The following is a 23,180-nucleotide window of genomic DNA, read 5'->3' on the forward strand; positions in this document are numbered from 1 at the left end:
ATTTACTTCTTACAACGCAGGAGCGAAAACTATCTGCGTACGTGAAAAAGGACGAGGCTTTTCGAAAGTCAACCCCAATGCATACCGATGTCATCCCCGTCATCGATCAAACGCTGATCCGTGAATAGATTCGGAGCATCGTGAGGGAATAGAATAGGGATGTTAGTTAACGATCGCATTGAGTATGAACCAAGTCGGTGGATAATTTTTTGCGAAAAGATAAAGCAAAATTAAGGATATGTCCGTGATGCAATAGTGAAATAGATATATATTTTTAAAGATATTAGAATAAATATAGGAAAAATTAAGATGTAGTAAGAATTATTGTTTGTATACGATCATTTCAATTGATGAAATTTTATTTCGTTGATACATAAATTGATACTATCGAAGAGATTACGATTTTAATAGTTTTAGTATATACGGTATGGATTAAATTTATATTAAGATGAAAATGAAGTTTAAGGAATATAGGAAATGGCATACTAAATTATTTATATTCATTAATAAAAAGAGAAATAAAAATTGCACTTAACAAAAATACTTATTCTACGTTCTACATTCATTGTGCAAATATTAAGACTTTATATTTTATGATGATGGAATTAAGAAGATTGTAAGTTCAGATTATAAGTAATAAAATTAAAAAAAATTCAATTTTATCAAATTATTAAATCGACTTTCCAAGTCTGAAACTGAAAAGAAAATTGTAATTTCTTCAACGAGATTCCCTTTATCGTTATAGTTCAACAATCTATGAAGCATATTTCAACTTCGTAATTTTGTTCTTATAAAACTACGTACTTTTCAAGCCAAACCGAATAATCTCGTGCAAGAGTTTTTCAATAGGATCTTTAGAATATGCTTTTCCCTCCGTTGAAATCCACGTCACTGTTACCATTCATCTAGTGTGATAATTTATCGAGATATATCGCGCGGACGGGTTCGTCATTGGCAAAATCAAGCTCGATAATTCGTTATCTATCTCCCCTCCACGAACTTTAATGTTCTGGAACTTTGGTCGTTAGACGTTTCTTCTACCTCATTGACTTCCTATAATTGGTAGATGACACGAAGAATTCATCCGCCTTTTGCGCCTTTCGATCACGAAACATCAATCCTGAGAATGGTCATACGCCGGATAACAAAGATTAAAATCTCATAAAAATAATTATAATTCAACCGCGAATAAGACAACTCCAATCTCGATAAGATAATACAATCAGGCGACGTAACATCGTAAACGTAGATCCCCGTTTTAAAATTCTAAAAAGAAATTTAACGAGAAACAGATCGAAATATTATTATTCCCTCGAAATTCCATCACACTCTTCCATCTCCTTATCATATACGTGAAAAATATTAAATATCGAGACGGTGTGAATTTCCCAGAGAGCTCGATCCCGCCCGTCAATAACCGCGGAACAATTACGGATTATCACGCTTCGGATGGCGCTTAAGCGGGCCGCTGTCGTATGCGTCTTTTTTCCCCCTTCTCCTTCCCTTCCACCCCCTCCCCCTGCGACTTTCGCGGTTTAGTAGCGGTCTGAAGCGGTGGCATTTTGCGCGGCGACGAGAGCGACAGCGGGGCGACGTCGAGGAGGAAAAGGACGGAGGCAGGTTGCGACGCGAGCAAGGGGTTGTATGGCTATTTGAACACTTTCGCCATAAATTCGCGCGAGAGGGTACTCGAGGCTCGTTCGCGGCCGCGCAATGCACCGATCCTTCTACCTTTCCTATTCTCGTTTTGTCCTCGCCTCTCCTCTCCCTCTCCTCCTCGCGCTGACTGTTTGTACTTATGGTGGCGTGTCGCGCCTTTCGGCCGATTCGAGGCTCGTTAGCACGGCTCGAGTGCCCGTGGAGTTTGCTGCCGGTCTTCGAAAACGCGACGGAGCAATAATCTGGTGAACGGCGGCGACCGAGACGGGAAGAGAGAGAGAGAGAAAGAGAAAGAAATCGAGATGGAAGGAGAGGACGAGAGACGAGATAAACGAGAGAAATAGAGGAGGGTGGAGGGGGGAGGTTGACGGTGGTAATTAAAAAAGTTAAGCTGTTAAGTAGCGATAGAATCGGGAAGTAGTGGCGCAAAGTGAAGGGCAAACACGGAAGGAGAAGGAAGTTGACTCGAGAAATAGCTGTAGATGTTGGACCAGAATGGAACAATTGCGGGGGCATGGGGATATAAGGAGCGTGGAGCTGGAGGGAGAAAAAGATGGACAAACTTGACAATCACTTGTTGGGATAATAGAACCGTTTTCATAAGCTCCAATTACCGACACCGTGGAGAACTATCTTAACGCGAGCTTCAGCTAGACTAGTAGTATCACCACCACCACCACCATCTGGCATTCTTTCTTTCTGTTTACAATTTCTATGTTTGCCAGGGAAGAAGGATTTTGCTTGCCGCAAACTCGGCGTTCGTAGAAGAAATCTTGCTATTCTGCCCAGTCTTACATGCCCCTTCTCCCCCTCTTTCTTTATCTATCTCTACGATGTTTTCTCTTCCCCTTTATCTCATCTCTTTTCTTTTTTATCGTCCTGGTCGAGACCGGCAGCCGCTACTAGGATCTCAGAAAACTTTCTAGACTTCCGATTTCTCGGTGTAGCGCGCGAAGCGAGAAGAAAAATCTCCGCGAGAAAGGCAAACTGGGCGACGATCAAACGAACCTCGCCATGATTCCGTGTTTATCTTATATTTTTCCTTCCAAGAGATAGATAATATAATGAACGCGAAGAATAAAACTGTCTTGGTAAAATTTTCTTTCAATTCGAGAATACTAGAATGATGTTATAAAGGCATCTCTGCTACGAGTTTAAAAAAATTTTTATCGAATAATTATTCTATTTGTCATTTACGAATAAATTTCTCCTAATACACAGATTATTTTTGCGATACATTGAGAAATTTGAAACCACGTAAGATCGTTGCTCAAAGGATAAGGAATTAATTTCTGCGTGGAAACGAAAACAAAAAAACGGGAAATGAGAAGTGTAAATAAGTTCGTTTAAGAAAAAAGAGGGAAGCCAGGATAAAGAGGATTCCGGGAACGAAATCGTGAGAATTTTTCATCGCAACTTTCGCGAAATTTTGTTTGTCTTTTCTCTTTCGCAATGCGGCCCAGTTGCCGCTGGCTTCGCCGTGATTATCCGCGGAACGGATTTAAAACTGCGTTAGCGCCGGCTCTACGAGCACTCGTGCACCACCGTAATCCATTTATTTACAAGTTTCCGAGAACAGCGTCGCAAGCGTGTCTAAATACCGGCAAGGTAAAAGAGAGGAAAGGAAGGTTAGCGTAGGAAATCCTTCGAGGCTTCTTCTTTTTTCGAATTTATCGCTCGTGCATCTACGCGCAACACGAATGAAACGTATATCGTTGAAACTGAGACTCGTAAAGTTGAAAAGTATTTGTATACTCTAAAGATTTAGAGGTTTCAATGTTTACTACAAGTATACAGTTTTTGAGAAGAAAAAAATTCATGTTACGTGCTATATTTTCACTAATGAATAATTATTATTTATCAATTCATTATTCTTAACAAAAAATTAAATCTTTTTTGTTGTGAATTTATATTCACTATATGATTATGATTAGTAATATTAATTTAACAAATTAATTAAATTATATAAAAATTGTAAATATTTCAAATAAAGTAAATAAATAAAAATAAGAAGTAAATATTATTATTCTTGTCATTATGTTGTATTATAATTTATAGCCATATTATATATGTATATATTTAAGATGGATCAATTCAATTTGATCCATATAAATTAAATCCCTTATTAGGGATTTGTCCATAGTAACAACACAATTATAAGTCAATTGAAATTCCAACACAATTTAAAGAAAATAATATCAAATAATAATTTCCATTTAACAGAAATTATATAAGAGAGTTGCAACAATTCAATAAAAATTTCAGTGCATTTAATGCACTTTAAATATTTAGAAATTAAAACAGACTCACGTATCTCGATGGGATGATGAAGCAGGGAACCAAAAACACACAACAGATCTTTCCATTACTCACTCTCACACACGTACCAAAAATTGTTAATTTTTACTTAAATTTGTCCTCCCGATCGGCAGTTATTATATATACATGGTATCAAAATCGACAGCGAGAACCGATTACCGCCCTGCGCCACTTAGCGGTATTCGCGAGTACTACTTTTCTATCATTCATCGATTCAAAGAAAAAATTAATTTTAAAAATTTCCAATTAAATGATATCTTGAACAAATATTTATTTAAAAGAATATATAAATATATTCTTTCTAAAAACAAGAATTTTACTAAAGCTGGAAAAATAAATAAAAATTTTTTATACATGTAAGTACTATGAAGCTATTTATATTATAATTTACATGCAGAATATAAATAAAACTTTTTTATTAAAACGTATCATTACTATGTTTTATTTTTCCTTTTTTATTCTTTAGATATTGAGAATAAATTTTTTACATTTATATAATATAAAGTATTTTTTTTTACATTTTAATAAAATAATTGTATTACTATTTTCTTAACTATTTCAAAAAAATATTATTTACAAAATCCTCTAAAGGAAATTCCTGAATTTATGAAATCAATAAATGCCTGAAATCAATAAATTTCAGAAAATAAGACATAAATTCAACGAATTCGAAAGGAGAATGGACTTTTCCATCCTCGTTCGCATATTCGACAAGCAAAAGTGTCACGAAAAAGAAGAAAAAGGGAGAAGAAAAGGGACGACGTCTCGAATGCGATGACTAACGGCGGAGAAAAATCTCATCAAACTGAAATTTTGCCAGGATCTTATCCCAAATTCATCGTTGCAATAAACTCCGCGTTACACGGGCTTGTACATGACTACTTCTCCGCCAAAAGAGGGGGTTGGTCGAAAAGGTGGCAGGCGAGAAAAGGGAAAGGAGGAAAGTAGCAGGAGGGTGAGCACGAGCCGTTAGGGATAAAAATTCCGAAGGCAAAGCAGGAGTCTCGAAGTTATACAGAGTGGCCCCGGCGCGAAATGTATATTTAATGCCATCATTCTAGAAAGTAACAGACCTACCCGTTTATATTTCAGTGCTTGGCAGAATTGTTTGCTACTTCTTCTTCCTCTGCCAACCCCTCGATATATTGCTATTTCATCTTGTACACGTACGAATGTAAAGGAAAGAGGAAAGGAAAAAAAGAAAAAAAAAAAGAAAAGGAAAATATTCGCATGTATTCTTCTACGTCGATTGTATTTTTTTTTCTCTTGAATTTTTCTTTTTCTTTCTTCTTCCAATTTCTCGTATAATTACAAAAGATTTCTTTTTTTTTTTTTTGATAGTCTACACAGGCTTTTGACCTGTTGAAGAAAATTGACACTGTCCCAAAAGATCTTCGTTCTATATATTTTCCTCTTCTGGGCACGATTGAAAGAAGAGTACACGGGATGAAAAGTATGGAAGATAGTTGGGTAAGACCTCTTAATTCTGCATCGAGATAACGCTCTCGTCCTGCATCGTAATAAGGGCGGAGTAAAAATAAGAGAGGGTGAATGAGAAGTTTTTAATCATACCCCCGTATTCCCTAGTCGTTGCTCTTTCTGAACGTTATATTTCTAGGTCAACGCGAAACTCGAGGAAAGAAAATGATTATTTTGCAAACTCGTTGCCACGGTTTTCTCTTGGAAACATCGTGCCTAGAACAACTTGAACCATTTCCCTTGATTAATGCAATACCAAAACACGTTCGATGTAATCTAGTTTAGTTCATTGTAACGTTTAACTCGAAGATTTAATAAAAGACAAAGGTGCGTTGTAATGTAAAAAGGTATAAGGAAAAGAATATAAGAATATAAGAAATTAAAAATGTTGGAAGAATTAATATCGCTAAAATTGCTATAGAATATGCTATAGAAGAGATTCTTTACTGTTTCACGTGAACTCGTCAGATAAATCACGATTAACGCGTCTGGTGCCGATGATACGCGATATTCATCAGAGACACAATTTTCATTAAACGAACAAGTGTACTCTTTAGCTTAAATCTGATATAAAATCATAGAGAGAACGTAACGAACGCGAGGAGTGACGTTAAATGTAGAGGATGGACCAACTTAATTATATTCGTCATTAGTGAATCCATGAAAATTTAGTTTATCACGAATGTGTCCTTTTGTCGCTTCACAGATGAAGTTCCAAATGAATTTATATTTAAAAAAAAAAATTGTGAATCATTCTATGCAAAATGATTTTTTCATTTCTCATTTTTTAAAAATCAAAAAGAGAGAAGATTTTCATTTTACAAATTTCTCATTGAAAATTGAGATTAAATCCTCAAACTTTTAAAATTTTCGCTACAAAAAGAATCTTGTTTCAAAAAAATCAACGCAGCAATAAATTGACTTTGTTCTAAAATAAATGTACGGTTCTGAATCATGCATTGTCATTTCCACAATAAAAATAATTTTATTCTTTTAATTCCCAATAAAGATCACATATTAAATAACCATTTCGAATTTCACATTTTTCCTTACTTCAAATTTCCAATTAAACACATTTCGCAAAAATTTCATCATTAAAAAACAATCATTAAGATCGATCGATACACCCTTCTTACCCCCTTCGCTCTCTTCCATCGGCAAAATAAGTTTCGCCCGGAAACGATCCTCTTGTTGCCACGAGGAAATGAACAAATCAAATAATAGAAGACGATGAGATCGAAATAAACTCGAACCATTATTACCCGCGTTCCAGGGGCATAAAGGACGCATAAATCTGTCAGACGTGGCCAATACAATCCGGAGCCAGCGCCGGAAGCCGTACGCGGGCGCAGCATCGACAAACCGGTATCTCATCCGCGGCTTTACAACCGTGTAAATCCCACGGAGGGCTTCTTAATACTTTACTGCCGTCATGTAAACATAAAACCGCCCCCGCGTCCAATCTTCCGGAGTTGCAGTCGTCCTCGGCTGTGCACCAGTTTCCTGTGAGCTGACGCGATGCGGTTTTCACGGAACACGTTTGCCTCGATCCATCCCGATCTCCACTCGGGATTGGACGCTGTTTTATTGGGCGTACGGGTGTTTTATAGATCCCGATTTTCTCCGAATCCACTCGATCTTTCCCTTTTTTCCGTTTCCATCTGTTTTCTGGTTTTTTGTTTTTTTTTTTTTTTTGACCATCAGCACAGCTTCGCTATTTTTCGATCAACGATCGAATCTCGATCGTTTCTTCTTGAAAAGGCAGGTTTCGATAAAGGATACGATTGGCTGATTTTATCGTTCGATGTGCGTGTACGTCCGGAAACGACGATAAAGATACAAGGAGTTATCGAATCATTGGGAGCTTCCTTTGATGCATCCTCTAAATCGCGCCCACTCGATTCGTTTCAGAGAGCGAGATAAGTTTCAAAAGGTTTTCTCGATTGATTAGAGAGAGAGTCGATATTGGGAATGGTATATTTGATTTTAGAAATGATGACGTTACGATATTATTGAATAATATTATTGTTGTATATTGTTACGATAATATCAATAAATTGATATCTAATTTATATATGTATCCGGCTGTTCTTCGTGTTAAATTGTATTGGATGTTTGATGATGAAATCATAATAACATTAGAATTATTATTCAAAATATTATACGTGATACAAAATTAATTCAAAGATACGTAGTATAAAAATATCAAATATTTAAAAAAACAAAAACTATATCGTTATGAATCTCTGATACAACAGAAATAACTACCTTTCGACATCTCATAAAAAATTTACCACTCAATCTCGCACTTCACCAACACCTAAAATCGATAAGAAAAAAAGAAAAAAAGATATAAAACTTAGAGGCGAACCGTCATTATTCCACAATCACTGAAGAAAGAGGAGAGAGAGAGAGAAAGAGAAAAAAGTAAAACAACGAAAGATCGAAACTTGGACGATTCCTTTCCCAGACAATGACCCTACATCAATCTAATACCTCAATCGATTCGGTTTCCACAACACCGAACTTCAGAGTTCAGTTGTGCGCTAATGGAAAGTCCACGGCAGTACGGCCGAGTGGAGTAAGAAAATTGCCGGTTGCGGTTGATTTGTTCCACGTGTGTGTTTTTCGTAAGAGTGGCGCCAACGCTTGTGCAAGATGCACGAGCTCGAACCGGGGGTGTCCCCTGCCGTCCATTCCGAGCACCACGTGTTATAACTCGCCGTGGAACGTATGGGTCTGGCTCTCCCTCAGGACTGACGCACGGCCTCGAAACTTTTCTTCCCCCTTATGAAATTGTAACGCAGACACGGATTAGCATGGAGCCATTGTCTGGCCTTAGGGTGGAACGCGCACGTTGTTCGCGTGACGTGTCGCGGCTACGACACCATCGAATCGATCCGCGAGATGGACTCTAGCATCGAAGGTATATATATTTCCATTTACGTCATATGTAAAAGGTTTAAACAGTTTCGATCAAATCCTTCCTCGATAATTCTATTTCTACTTTGAAAGAGAAATTAATTAAATTCTATTTCCTGTAGAAATTAATTTCTACATTTCAACGTTATCCAAACAAATCGTCCCCGAGGAGCGATCAACGTCCCCAACGAAAACAAGACATCCACCCCTCATCTTCCAAACACCAATAATAAGACGTCCTACTTCAAATAGACGGGGAAACGGAAGCGGGAACTGAGAGGAGACGTCTTTGATCAATTTTCCCCGAGCAGGACGCATACTGGATCCTTCTTCCAAGACCGCGATCGCTATGCATGTATGCAAAATTGCGAAATCGCATCAGACCTTCTTATACACCCCCACGTTCCCTTTTCCCCCTTTTCTTTTTCCTTTTTTCTCGTTTCACCAGCACGGTAACGGCCCCCTTCCCTTGGTCGGCTAGCGCGAAACACCCCTGGGGGTTTTGTCACAGGGGGATGGGCCAGGTTCTGCGGCCTGGCCGAGCCTGCGCTAACGTTTTACGGCCACGTTACCACGCCACCACCGCGCGGGCAAAATCGAAATCCCATTCCCGTTAATTCTCCATGGAATCGAACTCTGCGGTGGCGACACCGGCCCCGCAATGGGATTTCATTGTAACCGGTGCCCGCCTGTTACAGCGCCTGGCCAACTTTCGCGAATTTTTCACGTTCACCCGATCCATGCCCTCGGCCAACCCTTCGGGATCGAGTTAGTTAACCCCCCTCCTTTTTACTTTCTCGTCCGAGTGTGGCGGCGAACCGTGCAAAGTAAGTTTTCGGATGGAGAGTTTCGATCTCCTCCTCCTCCTCCTCCTCCTCCGTTGTTTCGCTTCCTCCTTCGCCTCGGATCTAAGTTCGTAATGGCACAAGGGAACACGGAAGTTTCGCGGAACGGATGGACCAAAACCTCCACGGGACGGGGTAGTTTGCATTTATTAACGGGTAAAATTGAAATCGGAAATGGGAATTGGTGTAGAGCTATTCTATTGTTCGCTCGTTCTTACGTGGGGCTCGATATTGCTCGAGGAATATATATTTTTGTAATTGAACGTATCGCGCGAGGCGATGCTATGAGATGGGGAAGTTAATAAAAATTCGGGAGGATAAATGTATCTGTTATTCGCTCACGATGATTCGTGTTATTATTTCTCTATATCACGATTGAGAAATTGGATCAATTTGGGTCAAAATACTTAAAAAAAAATTGCAAAAAAGTTTGTATTATTGGATGAAAGTGAAATGGGTTTTTCGATGACATGGATCATTTCTTCGAACGAGTTTGAAGATGAAAAAAGGAAAGAGAAATAGCGTTAATGTTTGGTCACGGTGAACAAACCACATTCGCTGGGAATTCTCCATGGAGCTAAACTTTGCGGCAATGTCAACCTCCGCGATGGAATTTTATTGTTACCGGTAACAATTCACGTTCAACTTTAAACACATCACGTTCTGGTTAAAGCAAGGATCATCTTAAACATCGAGTTATCCATAACTTGTTTTTAATCGATAAATAATTCGTCATTAAAATATTTGTATCGTTAAATCGAGCTTACTCGGATCGTTCGAAGAGTCCGAATCTCTTGTATCTCAAAATTATTTTAAAATTCCGTATCAAGATCGTACAAATCGTCGTAAACTCGTTATGAAATACGAGGGTTTATCGATCACGGAGGATAAAGCGAGGGGAGGAAAATAATTTCGGTATGGCGTTATTCTTCCGCGCAATATCGCGCGAACACGCCACAATGGTGGCAAAGTGTCGGCCGGGTATCCAGACGACAAAGTGTGCAAAGGAACAAGAGGAGAAGAGCCGCAGTTATTGATGATAACTGAGAGCATGGAGCGTTATTAAATTTTGAGTGGATTGTAACCCCATAAATTGGAAAAACACCGACGAGAAAGAGAGGTGGAACGAAAAATTCTTCAAGATCGTAAAGGATTTTCGAATTCCTTGAAATTCATTGTCGCGCAAAAAAAGAAAGGGGGAAGAAGAGAAGAGAAGAGAAACTGGCTCCGATATCGAAGAAAAAAGAAAAGAGAAAGGAAAAACCGAAACGCAAAGAGGAAACGGAAATAAGGAGAGGAAAGGGGAGAAGAAAAATGAGGTAGAGGCGGAGGCGGAGGGGAGCGTTGGAGAAAACAATTTTCGAGATATCGGACTCGTAGCCTCGAGTAGTAGCTTTTCACGTATCTTTACCTTCCACAGTCCATTGAAATCGGCCATTGAATTCCACCACCGGATTCCTCCTCCTCCTCCGGGGGAGAGGAAAAGAAAAAGTCTCCTTTCTCGATACTGGTTTCCACGGGCACAAAGAACGGTGAAACGACGCTCCTCCTTCCTCTATAGGGGAGGAAACGACAATTCGAAAACGCAATTATTCGGCTAGAACGTATCGTTGCCCGTGCCACCTGTCGCGAAACCGAAAACCACCCCAAATAGAGAATCAGAAAAGAGAGAGAGGAGGGGGGAAGAAAGGAAGAAAGAAATAACGTTAAAGGATAGAAGAGAAAAAGAAAGGGAGAGAGAGGGAACCCTCCATTTTTCCCGTTCGCCTGCACGGCCAGATGTGACGATTGCGAGGACACGAAAAAATAATTTAAAAGCGGAGAACATCGGCCGATCACTGGACGGTATATACTAGGCGGAAAAAGGGTTCATCGCTCGAGTTTCGTTCTTTCGATGGAGCTGCGTGGCCATTGCCATCGCGGATCGTGTTTCCGGCACTGCCTTTTTTCTTTAATTATGATCGGCTGGCGGCCGGCCTGGTCCGCGAATGGTAAATTGAATCCACGTAAAACAGCCGCGTATCGTGTTTCTCGCGCCTGTCACACGCCGATGGTTCTTAATCCCAGCCCGCTTTGTGCGGGACGGGTTTGGAAATTGAAATTTTTCCAGGGGAAAATTGACGTGACGATTGGAACGGCGAGTGACGGGGGAAATATTGTTTTACAAGATGATTATGTTACGATGGATATATCGATCGTGGCTCGGGTGTATTTGTATTTCAATCCCGAAATGGCGGATAGAGATCTTTTCATCGGCTATAAAAGTTGTTTAACTTTTTTTCGGATACCCAACTTGGCACCTTTGATATATATGTATACACGTTCGATGAAATATCGATGAATTTTCCATTTTAGAAAATCGCGATGCTTGTATTACTGTAAGATTTAATTTAAAATCGTAGATAGAAGATGTAACGTTAACGATGCTTGCAAAGGAGCAGATAAATTATCCACGAAATCTTATTCATTTTTCCAAGAATAATTTTCAAATAATTTTTAAAATATCAAGAAGAACAGTGATACATCACGATGATAATACCGTTCACGAGATAACAATTCGACGCAACAATGGAACGAGACGCTCTTCCAAGATAATTCAATAACAGTAAACAGTCCAATATCAATAACAATCGAGATGAAACGTCGTTTTGTGAGAAATCTATTCTCGGATTTCCCATCCCTAGTCGAATCGAAAGTGAAACCGTTTGGTCGTTCGAGATAGACCCGATCCGAGTAGATGGACAAAAGGACAGGCGGAAACAGAGGAAGAGGTCGAGAAACGAGCGGAATGAGAGTTAATGGGAATCTCGATCGAGACGTTTCGACGACGGAAAGAAGGCAAAAAGACGCGCGAACGAGATTTCGGCCTTTCTAAAAACCATTGCACCCAGTGGCGCCATCTCGAGACTCGCGATCGGTTGGACAGGGTTAAAAAGCAATTTTCCTTCCCCCGGCCGACGGGATCGGACTGCAGGTGACCACGGTTACCTACCGCCTACCTCGGTTTCGACAAAGCAATTCCGATCCAATCTTCGTTGAACGGACCGACGATCGTGCTCGTGGAAAACGAGCGGCGAGGCTTGGCCGCCGCTCAACAGGAAGCGCACCTGAGCGCGCGAAAAATTGAACGAGATGCGAACGGTTCCAGCCGAACGAACGGCCGTGGACCCGATTTCAAAGCGTGTAAAGGAGATTGCGACTGTTTCATTGGTGCAATTATGCTGGTTTAGGGCGCATTATTGCATGCACTCTTCTTTATTCTTGGGCGGAGATGGGAAAATTTCAATTTCGTTAAATAGCAAGTTGGTTATTTGGAATTTATTAGTTTCAGCGAGGGAAATTTGTGAACTGGAGAAAATTTGGATTATTATGGATACGTATGGAATATGAAGATGGTAATTTCTATTTCAACAAGAGTTTATAATACAACCGCTTACGGTTAAAAAGATATTAAAAATCTTGTTTGTTTATTTACGATCTATGTCGAACACAAATACGATCCAACAACACTCAACCGAATCAACTTTGCCAAAGTATCAAAATTCCCCTAAAAAAAAATCCCTCTTCTCCCCAAACACACTAAACTTCCCTCTCATCGCACGTGATATCGGATATACAATGCAAAATCGAAAAAAAAAAAAAGAAAAAATCACGATCTCTCTGGAAAAATAAAAAAAAATTTTACAAAAATTTCATTCCATGACGTCCATTTTCCAAGCTGGCGTACATTAAACTGAATGTCGATTGTTTCGAACGTTTCGTTCGGAGACTCGCGTGTATTTATCCAACCGGAATGGAAGAAAAGAGTGGTGAAAGAGTGCGTGGAAAAATCGGGACACGCACCGTTCGTCTACAATGGATCGCTTAGAGGAGAGCGGAGTCGTCAGCTGTCGCGATGATGTAGGCGACGTTTCGACCGTTATGATTGACAGTTTTATGGGGAACACCGAAGAACGTTTTTCGGATTTACGAGCAGAACGAAGTTTTATCGTCGTACACGGGGGAGAGGAAGGGGTCAAGCGTTACACGACGTTTTTTTGATGCTAATCGAAGCGTGATGCCGCGTCAGAAGGTGGTTTCGGTACGCTTGTTCGTTGTTTGTTCGAATTAGGTAGAAATTTGATACAGGATGAATATTTTTTTAAAGAAAATAACGGAATTTTAAGTATGAATTCCAATAATGAACTTTTATCGAACGTTTGAAATAAAAATCTCTGTCTGATTCTTCTCCTCGAATAAAGTAGGAATCAAAAGATTTTTGTAATTATCGTTAAATTAATCGATAAATATAATCTTGATAAATATAAGAGATTCTAATCGAAACAGCTCTATTAGATTTGCAACAATATAAAGAGACGAATTATTAAAAAGTGTCTGAAAATACATATTCCAAAAGTATTAAAATTTATTCCTTCGAGGGGAGGCATGGTCGATTCGCGCAAAATGGCGCACGAAGAATGTTTCGAGTAAGATCCTACATGTAGATTCACTTTTATTGCGCCAACTTGAATTCGAGGCGGACGAAGGTTATAAATGTAAATTACTACTTTTGTTGCCAGCTGTGCGATCCCTGCGTGTATCCATCAGGAACAACAGGGGGTAAAATGATGAGCAGTACAAAGGGATGAAGAGTTTCGTGAAAACGAAGTTGATATCGTATTTGTTTTGAAAAATGGCGCTATTCTTTCTTTGATTGATTTTAAAAATCAATTAAATAGGATCGGTTACTTTCAATTTTTTATATCAGCATTATCAATCAATTGTATTTTTGAGATTCGTTATTTGAAAAATTTAAAGTAACGCGATATATGATAAAGTGATTATATGTTAATTATTTTTGTAAGATCATTTAATCTTCATTAATAATTGTGGTATTTAAGTATACCTTTTTGTCGAAGGGTATCATTTTCGTTCATAAGAAGAATTTTTTATAGGGATCTTTTCATTTTCATAGCTACTATAGATAATACTTGATCACTCTAAGAGTGTTTTAAAGTTTGCAACTTACTTCCTTCCATCATGAAACTTTTGAAACTGACTTTAAAAGTTATTAGACACTATGATCAGAAACTTTAATATCATATAAAATTCCAGAAATTGTCAATTATATTACCGGTAATAAACTATTCCAACGGAGGAGAGAGGATAATATTACAGTAAAAATGATCCATTTAAAAAATAATTCAACCATGAATGAATCATTTACCAATGTTATAAAAAGTAAGCAATCTTTGTGATCTATCTACTATCAAAATATGCATTAAAAATTAAATATTAATAATTTAATAAATTTAAAATTATCAATTAATATATTCACGAAATGAAAATTATGCAATGAAAATCGTAATTCATTGCATAAAAAATATGCAATGAAAATTCGTGTTCGTATAGGATAAATACATAGAGCAATTTATTTTCAACGAAAGATCTCTTTGTGGTGGTGAAATCTATCCTCAGAGTTTCAGCAGTTTTTCACGTTTTTAAATACAATTTCGCCTGAAAATATTTTTTTACAACAGAATAATAAAGAACGTTAAATTTGAACATTTTATACATTTAAAGTTTTGCTCTATTTCATACCATCATAAAGTTTATTTAATACGCATTTAAAAAACGATGAAAACCATTAAAACTTTAAATATTCATTTCGCCCTCTCAAAGTGAACAAAAATTTGCATACATAATCTCCCGTTATAATATTTTAAACAATGCTTTTAAAACTTTAATCTAATACAGATATTTTTATTGACAATTCTTTCATTCACTTTCATAATACCCTTCTTAATCAAATGTAACATTTTTTTCCAAGATTTTCCATATTGCAATATTAAAAATTCTTGTATCCTTTGAATAAAATTAATAATTCATCCTCAAATATATAAACGAAACGCAAAAACTTGTTTCAAAACAAACAGATATTATTAAAGATTCTAAGAAGAGCAGCTACAAATCAACACACATATACATATAATTACTCACCTCGCAGTTAGAATGACTGATGTTGCTCAAATTCAGCCTGAACACTTTGTCCCTGTAACAAAGAGAAAAGAAAAAAGAATGAAAATCGAACGTAAATACAAGAATTTAATTCGAAAGCCACTTATGTGGCATAAATTTTCATTCCACGAGTGAGGATACATTACACTTTACGCTCTACACTCTTATCTACACTCACGGTTATGTACGGGTTGTGCGGGGGCGTGTGCCACTTTGCTTACGGCGTTTTGCCCCATGGTGGAACGCCACGGAATTTCTACGAGCATCGAAAAAAGGGTGGAGGAACATCCTTCCCCCCCAACTCACCGATCCTTCTCCTCGTCTTACTCCCTCTCCAAGGACCCCTAACTTTCTTTCGTTCGTTTCCGTTCCATCGCTTGCTTTTTATTAGGATTTCCTCCTTTGAGGCACGATCCGGCTTGTTCGGAGGATATCGAAGGAAAAAAAAAGAAAAATACGCGTGCACGGCCGTGTAATAAAGAACGAAGGTAACGAGGGATTTCCTTGGCAACTTTTTCCCCTGTTCAGCGAATACGACTCGCCCCCTCGGCGAGATTGTGGAGTAGGGTTAGAAAGAGAGACAGAGAGAGAGAGAAGGAGAGAGAGAATCATTTCGTCGTTAGTTAGAATGTTTTGCTGATGGTATGCAACAGGCTGACGTCTGTTGAAATAGAGTGTCATAGAGTTTCGTTACTATGGATGGTTAATTATTTATTCCATTAATAATTGTGTCAATTTGTAGTAGTTTTATTTTTATCTTTAAATAACGAAACGAAATTGTTATTATATATTTCTGAAAAGCCACAATATTTATCTCCTTAGTTCTCTTCTCTTTTCAGATACTATTTGATAAATGATATTTTGCAAACTGAAGAAAGAAAAATATCAATGAAATAATGTATATTTATTTTCGTCCACAGTGCGAATTATGACATTTGTATTTCGTTCGAATTGATGAAGTAGCGGATAAATGACATTATTTTCCTCATTTCCCCTTATAGAAGGGAATAAAAATGTCACGATCTAGGATAATGACAATAAAAAAAAAAAAAAGAAAGAAAGAAACTCGTCGTCGATGATCTCACACTAACCTTTTCACATTTGTATGGGTGTGAACGATGTGTTCCTTTGAACGACTCATCGCCAGGGAATTTAGAACGATCGAAGAGCAAGCTGGTTCGATTACACAGAGCTCGTAGGCGTGTTTAATCTTCCACCACGTTTTCCTAAAGATCTTCTTCCTAAAGATCCTACGAATCATTCGAAACGAGGAAACTCTCAACCGGCTGACCCAGAAATTGAAAACACGGAAAAGCTTTGAATTTCCATGCTTCCTTTTCTCCATAACCACGATATTTCAGGGAAAAGGTTATCTCAGGAGATCGATAGTTTATCAATTTCAAAGACGAAATAATTGATAATGTAAATTGATCGATACGCTCGATCATCAAAAACGATTCCAATTTTGTTATTCAAAAATTAATATTTTTCTCATTTAAATAAAACTATATAACAAATCCTAGCAACAATCGAGGAATAAATAATTTTTTCGTCTCATATTAAAGCCATAATTCTTTTTTGAGATTAACTTGCATAAAATAACCTTACAATCGAAAAAGATACACTAAGAATATTTCATCGAAACCAACTAATCTTCACAAATGTTACACTTCGTCGAAAAGTCTCGATTCGAAACCAATACCTGTACTATTCCTGCTACATTTCCTGCTACATTTAATCGACCACGGTGAAAACAAAAGTGTTTTCGAATGGAATAGCGATGGCGGAAATCTATATTCACCCAGTTTCGAAACGTTTCGCAACATTAGCACTGGCATAACTTTATTCCAATAACCATTCATCATTGGGCTTCGATCGGAAAAGGAACGCGCGCATTCGAATGGAATGCGAGGCGAGGGGAGGGGAGGGAAAGGAAAATAAAAAAGAAAAAGGAGAAGAGAAAGGAAGAAAGGGAGAAGTAAGGGTGAGAAAGGCGAGTCGTCGGTTCACCCTTCGAGCTTTCCTTCCTCATTCATCCTGTGCACGCCGGCGTGAAAAAGTAAATAGCGACGTGGAAAAACAAATCCGCAGTTTGGAATCCCGGCCGCGTCGACTTCTTCCAGAATGGGGAGGAGAGGAAAGGAGAGGAGGAAGCTTCTCGAAGGGCTGAGGAGGAGTGGAGCAGGTGAATGGGAAAGGCGGGTCGTGAGCTCGTTGTACGTGCGAGCTCGAGGAAGGAAGGGTGGGAAAAAAATTTGTACGGGGAGCAATTTGCGGGGTTGATCGATGGCGGTGGGTGCGCGAGCGTGAAGTCATCGTGTTCTCGATTTAAAAAAAAAACCGCCCAGTCAGCTTCGAAATGCCGGACATCCACCGATCTCTTCCTCTCTCGAACAATTTCTAACTTTCCCTCCCTCTAAATTCGTCCGATTGCCGAGTTATTTTCAAGAATTTCGTAGTTGGATACGATCTTTTCGCTGGTTGAATTCTTTTTTTGGAGGGAAGGAGAAGGGGAAAGTTGTTATAGATTCATACGATTGAGTTGAATTGCACAGATGCGTACAATTAATACAATTAATTGAGATTGTTAAGAGAAATGTCAAGAGAATGTGATGGAAACATTGGTATGCATGAAATTTGTACGTCTATTTGTTGTAGGTAGCAAATATTTTCATAAGTTGTTGATTTTTAATTTTTCGAAACTGAATGGTTGGAAATAAATATCGAGAATTTTTAGAATAACGGAATAATAAAGAATTTTCTCTGGTTTTTAATGCTAAGCGAACGAAAATACGGTAGAAATGATAATTTTTAATTCGCTCGCCGCATTAGGCCGAAGCGATGGACGATAAAGGAATAAATATTTCAAGGTAGTTGGAACAGGAGGGGTAAGCAACTCGACAAACTTGGAAATCTGCTAGATAGTAAATCAGAAAAGCGTCGCTGTCTGACTTGGTGTTGCGCGTGATAGACAGCACCGAGCCACGATGCATTATCCGACGCGTCGAGATCCACTTCCCATCTTCTCCCTTAAATTTTCGATGGTGAAACGCGTGTCAAGAAAGAGGGATCGTTGCTATTAACACCGAAAATTCTGCCAAGAATAATAACGTATAATGGGTAGATTTTAATCATTTTTACGACACGAATCAGGGAAGTGTAATCGTATATCTTATGATGATGATCGTACATAGAAATGACACCAAGAATTAAGTTTTTAAGCTTTCGACGATATGTTATGTATTTTTTTTTTATATGGATTATACTTTGATAATTGTTTATTTTAATAATAAATTGAATACAAATTTAAGATTGAAGAAAGAGTTTTATTATAGAAAGGATAACAGTATGAAAATTTAAACGTAAGTTACAAGAATCTTTTAAATTTAAGAAAGAAAAAATTAAATGATAATATTTTTAGAAATGTTGCAATTTCAATTTCAGAATAAATCGTATTACGCTTCGAATCGATTGATTTCAAACAAAACTTATAAAATTGTCGTTAATTAAAGATGAAGCAAACTCTTTATTGAATTCCCCTCCATGACATTTTCCCTTTTTTTCTCCTTCCCTTTTCAAGTATACACATTGATTAATCTAATAACTTTTACTTGCTTAAAATAAGAAAGAAAAAAAGAACTTGGAATTCTCTGTTCATGACTTAAACGATCCAATATCCTTCGTAATAACTTAAAATCTATGGCGTATTAAAAGCCTCGAACTGAAAGAGTTTTATCTCACGCAATCTGTATATATACGAAAAATTTAATAAAACGAAAATCAAGTACGGAAATAAATTGATTCCGTTTCAAGTTATGAAGAATCGATAAATGTATCCATGACACGTGCGAATATTTTAAAATTTTTGTGAGTAAGTACAAAAAAGAATTTATTACAGAAGTATCATAGAAGATCCACGTTGTCTAATCAACAATGTGAAGTATCTGGAAGAAACGAAGAATATTTAATAGTTCATCAGAAACGATCATCCCTGACGTGCAACGATATATCGATTCAAATCGATTCGTAGGTGTATTACGATGTATCAATTGCTGAAACGCTCGACTCCGATCATGCATGAAATCTAATCACATCCGTCGGATTTCGATTGATTCACTAAATGCGTTTGCCGTGTTTCCAGAATCGCGCCGCGCCGTTGCCCGTTTAATTATGTAAAATATAGCAGCATCGCTTAACGTTATGTACTTCGACGACGAGAATTTTAAATCGATTAAAACGATTCTATTTATGCTCAGGTGTGCAAATATAATTAATTGTCATTTTTCTTATTAGAATTTTCATCTTCGTGATCAACTTATCCTTATAAAAAAATATATATACAATTAGTATAAATTGCAATTGAAAAATTTTTAGGAATAAAGTTTCCAAAGTATTATTTTGTTTATTGTGAAAATTGTTAAATCATTCCCCCGATGATTCTACACTATTTCGCGATAATAGACATTTTTAAAACGATCTAAGAGGATCAGAATAAATTTCCATTGTTTCAAATGTAAAATTAATTTCTACAATATTATCAAGTCTTACTTTCTATTAAGAGGTGTTCCTCGTGTACTTCTAACTCGATACACTAATAAGATATGTTGAATTAGAATAGACGAACCGTGACGAGCCGGGGTGAATTGGACTCTATTCGATGAACGAAGCGCAATGCATCTCATTATTCGAACGACAAAGGAGTTTCAAATTAGCTGTGCGAAACGGAGTTACGCGATCGTCTCACGAAGTTTTATGAACAGAATACTCGTATAAATATGTTCCTCGTTCTTAGCAATTTTTGATAATAAAATATATTTGCAACGCGTTATGCTGAATTTATAATATCGCTTGATAAATCAGAATTCCTCTCTCTTTGAACTTTAGATCCAGAAAATTAATCAACATCACTCTCTATCGATCATCTAATTTTTACGATTTCGATCTTCTAATAATGAAAATTTGCAATTATGGTAAAACGATTGTAAGCAAAATGATCTTTGAAGTGCATTAGCACCGCACCCAATGTAGAAATATCATTAGCTATCATTAACGTTTATCGTCAAGAAAAATGGAACTAATCGATATCATCTTTCCACGGCACTCCAATATCGATAGTAGAAGCACGCATATTCGCATAATTTCAACGCTATCCAATATCATCGTGTTGATGATATGCAAGAAGAACATTTAAATCTATCGCGAAATATATCTTAAAGGCGGGAAAAAGAAAATCAAAAACAAGAAATAATCAGAGACCTCGACTTTTTGCGTGTAATTAAACTCTGTTAAAAATATAATTTATATAACTTCTCATAATTTATAAATTTAAAATTTACTAACAATTCATCTTTATTTTATTAATAATAATCCAGTTAAATTTATATTTAGACTTTTGATTTATTTTATCTTTTGTACGATATGGTGATCCTTAGAAAAAATGTAAAATAAATAAAGGTGTAAAAATAAGTATTGTTATTGAAAAAAAATAAACATTGGTTCAGATTCAAGCAAGAAATAAAAAAAAAAGCAAGTGAAGAAAATCCCCAGATAATTTCCATAAAATCTCACGAAAAGTAGGTTAAGGATCCACAAGTTCTACAGGTTGCCAACACGAAAGTGATTCAAAGATTTCCGTGTCACGGCACCGTTCCGCGAAGATAAGATTCGAGTGTTTTGGATCGCGATATCCAAACCGATACTCGTCCATCTCTTCTTTTTTCTCTTCTCGGTTATCATAACTCGGCCAGAAGTCTGATAATTGGAAGCGTTCAATTAGCGTGCTTTAATTGTGGAGCGAACCTCAATGTAGACGTCGATTCTCCAACTACAATTAATGGGTATCACCTTTCTAATTAACGAGGAACGATGGCTCGAACATGATATCGATCCTGTGTCGACGATACAACCGGGCAAAAAGGGATTCATAAAGGACAAAGGGTGGGAGAAGAAACCACGATGGGATTAGAAACATGTAGCGGAGGACAACGATCCGAGCAATTTGAAGTCAATACACATTTTTCTTTTTTCATTTATCTTTTTCTTTTCTTTCCTTTCCTCTCTCTTTTTTTTTAAGCATTTTCAGCTTTATCCATTCTTCTTTGTTTATTCTTATTTTCCCTCCACATGCACGTATTACTAAAAAACTTGGATTAAAAAACTCGAGTATATATTATTCTAAAATTTTCATTATTTTTATTATTTATTAGAAGCAATGAACAATTATCAAGTTTGAAGAAAATTAAATAAATATTGGTTACTGGTTATATTATTTGCATAAAAAAGCGAAATGCTTGTGGTTCTTGCACTAGTAAGGAAAAATTTATTATCGTGGACAACCAGAAAGGGCCAGAAAGATCGAAGGCATTATCGAGCAATTTATTTTGACGTATTGATTTAACTCTATCACCCTTTAGCTCCATTATTCGGAGCGGAAATGTTTATCTCTTTTATTTTTCATTCCATCGACACGTTATGTTGCCTTGTGTTTTTACGAAATTTTGTTTTCCTTCTTCGTTTCGACCCTGAAAAGCTGATCACCTGTCATAATTCATGGAGAAAAAATTCTTCGATGGCGTCACAAAGAATTAATTGTTAGAATGATATATATATATAAAATCAATTTAAGATTTCCTTGTATATTCATTTTAATCTATCGATATAAATTAATTAATCACTTTATATTATATTAATCATTCACCTCAACATCAATAGAAACAATATTTTCTTAAATTCCAAACCGTGAAGAATTAAAAGATTCTTCAGATTCCTTCAGATCACGGTAAATCGAGTAAAAATACTCGCGATATTTAACAATAGAAGAATAATCAAAAAATGAATTTAACAACAATTTCACGACAATCTCAATTATATGAATTATAAAATAACGACCCATCGATCCAGCCCTTCGATCTATCCCCCGAAATCCAATTAACCAGCTGGCGGACGATTAACAGTATCGCTCGATCGAAACTGCGCTCAATTCACGTTTACAAAGCACGCTCTTGATTCGAATTCGCCAGGTAACGCGCCGCGTTTTATCCATGGCCTTTTAATTAAACTACTGCCTCCCTCCCCCCGGCAGGAGAGGGGGCGATCGAGCCTTCCGTCTGAAATCGAGAGTCACATCATCGAAACGGCGCGTTCTCGAGGATTATAGAGCTTAATCGTTTCGCATCATTGGAAAAGGAATGTCGGGATCGTTTTCCTTTTGCGCGAGAATTCTTATCGGAATTCGATATTGCGGAAGGGCGTTTGACTGCGTGTGCAGGTGGATATAGAAGAGAAACGGGGCCGTGGAACGTAGCCAGGAAACAGGGAAACGAATTCGAATAGAACCGTTTCGTTCCATCTTGCTCTCCCCTCGTTAGAAAATACAATTTATCGTAAGTAGCGTTTCTTTTTTTTTTATTCGTTTCTTCGTACTCTCGTTACGAAGAAATGAACGGAGGATTCGTTGTTTTAAGATTATATGACCTCTTATCCGATTTTCTCTCACCCTTATCCGATTCGTTCATACGATACGATGAATCGTAATTTTGTAATCCCCTTTCGCAATTCTGTGTGTGAAATTATTATTGCGCTCGTTTAGAGATGTTTGAATCTTTGAATTTATCGTGTTTGATCGTGGGTCATGCGTTAAATAAATAGCGTGTTATTTTTTATTACGAATTTTAAATATAAAGATCGTTTAAATAATAAGAAAAATTATGATAAAATAATAATAAAATTATAATATTATTTATTTATTCCTTTATTTTCTTCTTTCGTTAAATAAATGTAACCTTACGTATCTAATTTTTTATAATATAAAGTAGAATAGTTATATAGTTATCAGTATTCTGACAATATCATTCGCGTAAAGAAGGATTTATTGTGACATTAAATTTGATAATTCGTTCGTCAATGCGTTTTGGAATTCAATATCTACCAGTTGTCCCGGAATTACCTATTAGATTAGCA

The 23,180-nt window shown here is 37.1% G+C and overlaps 1 protein-coding gene across 4 annotated transcripts in view; it reads right to left on the reverse strand.

The window, feature by feature from the left end:
- LOC107998319 (semaphorin-2A) overlaps positions 1–23,180 on the reverse strand; it is a 515,475-nt gene that overhangs the window by 34,483 nt on the left and 457,812 nt on the right. For 3 of the 4 annotated variants that reach the window (XM_062076129.1, XM_062076130.1, XM_017057521.3), the window contains one exon: positions 15,204–15,255. In XM_062076129.1, coding sequence (XP_061932113.1) covers positions 15,204–15,255 — 52 coding nt within the window. Of the gene's footprint in view, positions 1–3,969; positions 4,064–15,203; positions 15,256–23,180 lie in introns of those variants that run through there. The other variant, XM_062076131.1, reaches the window with a different exon arrangement.

This window comes from Apis cerana, linkage group LG6, assembly GCF_029169275.1.
Source record: "Apis cerana isolate GH-2021 linkage group LG6, AcerK_1.0, whole genome shotgun sequence".
Lineage (NCBI taxonomy): Eukaryota > Metazoa > Arthropoda > Insecta > Hymenoptera > Apidae > Apis > Apis cerana.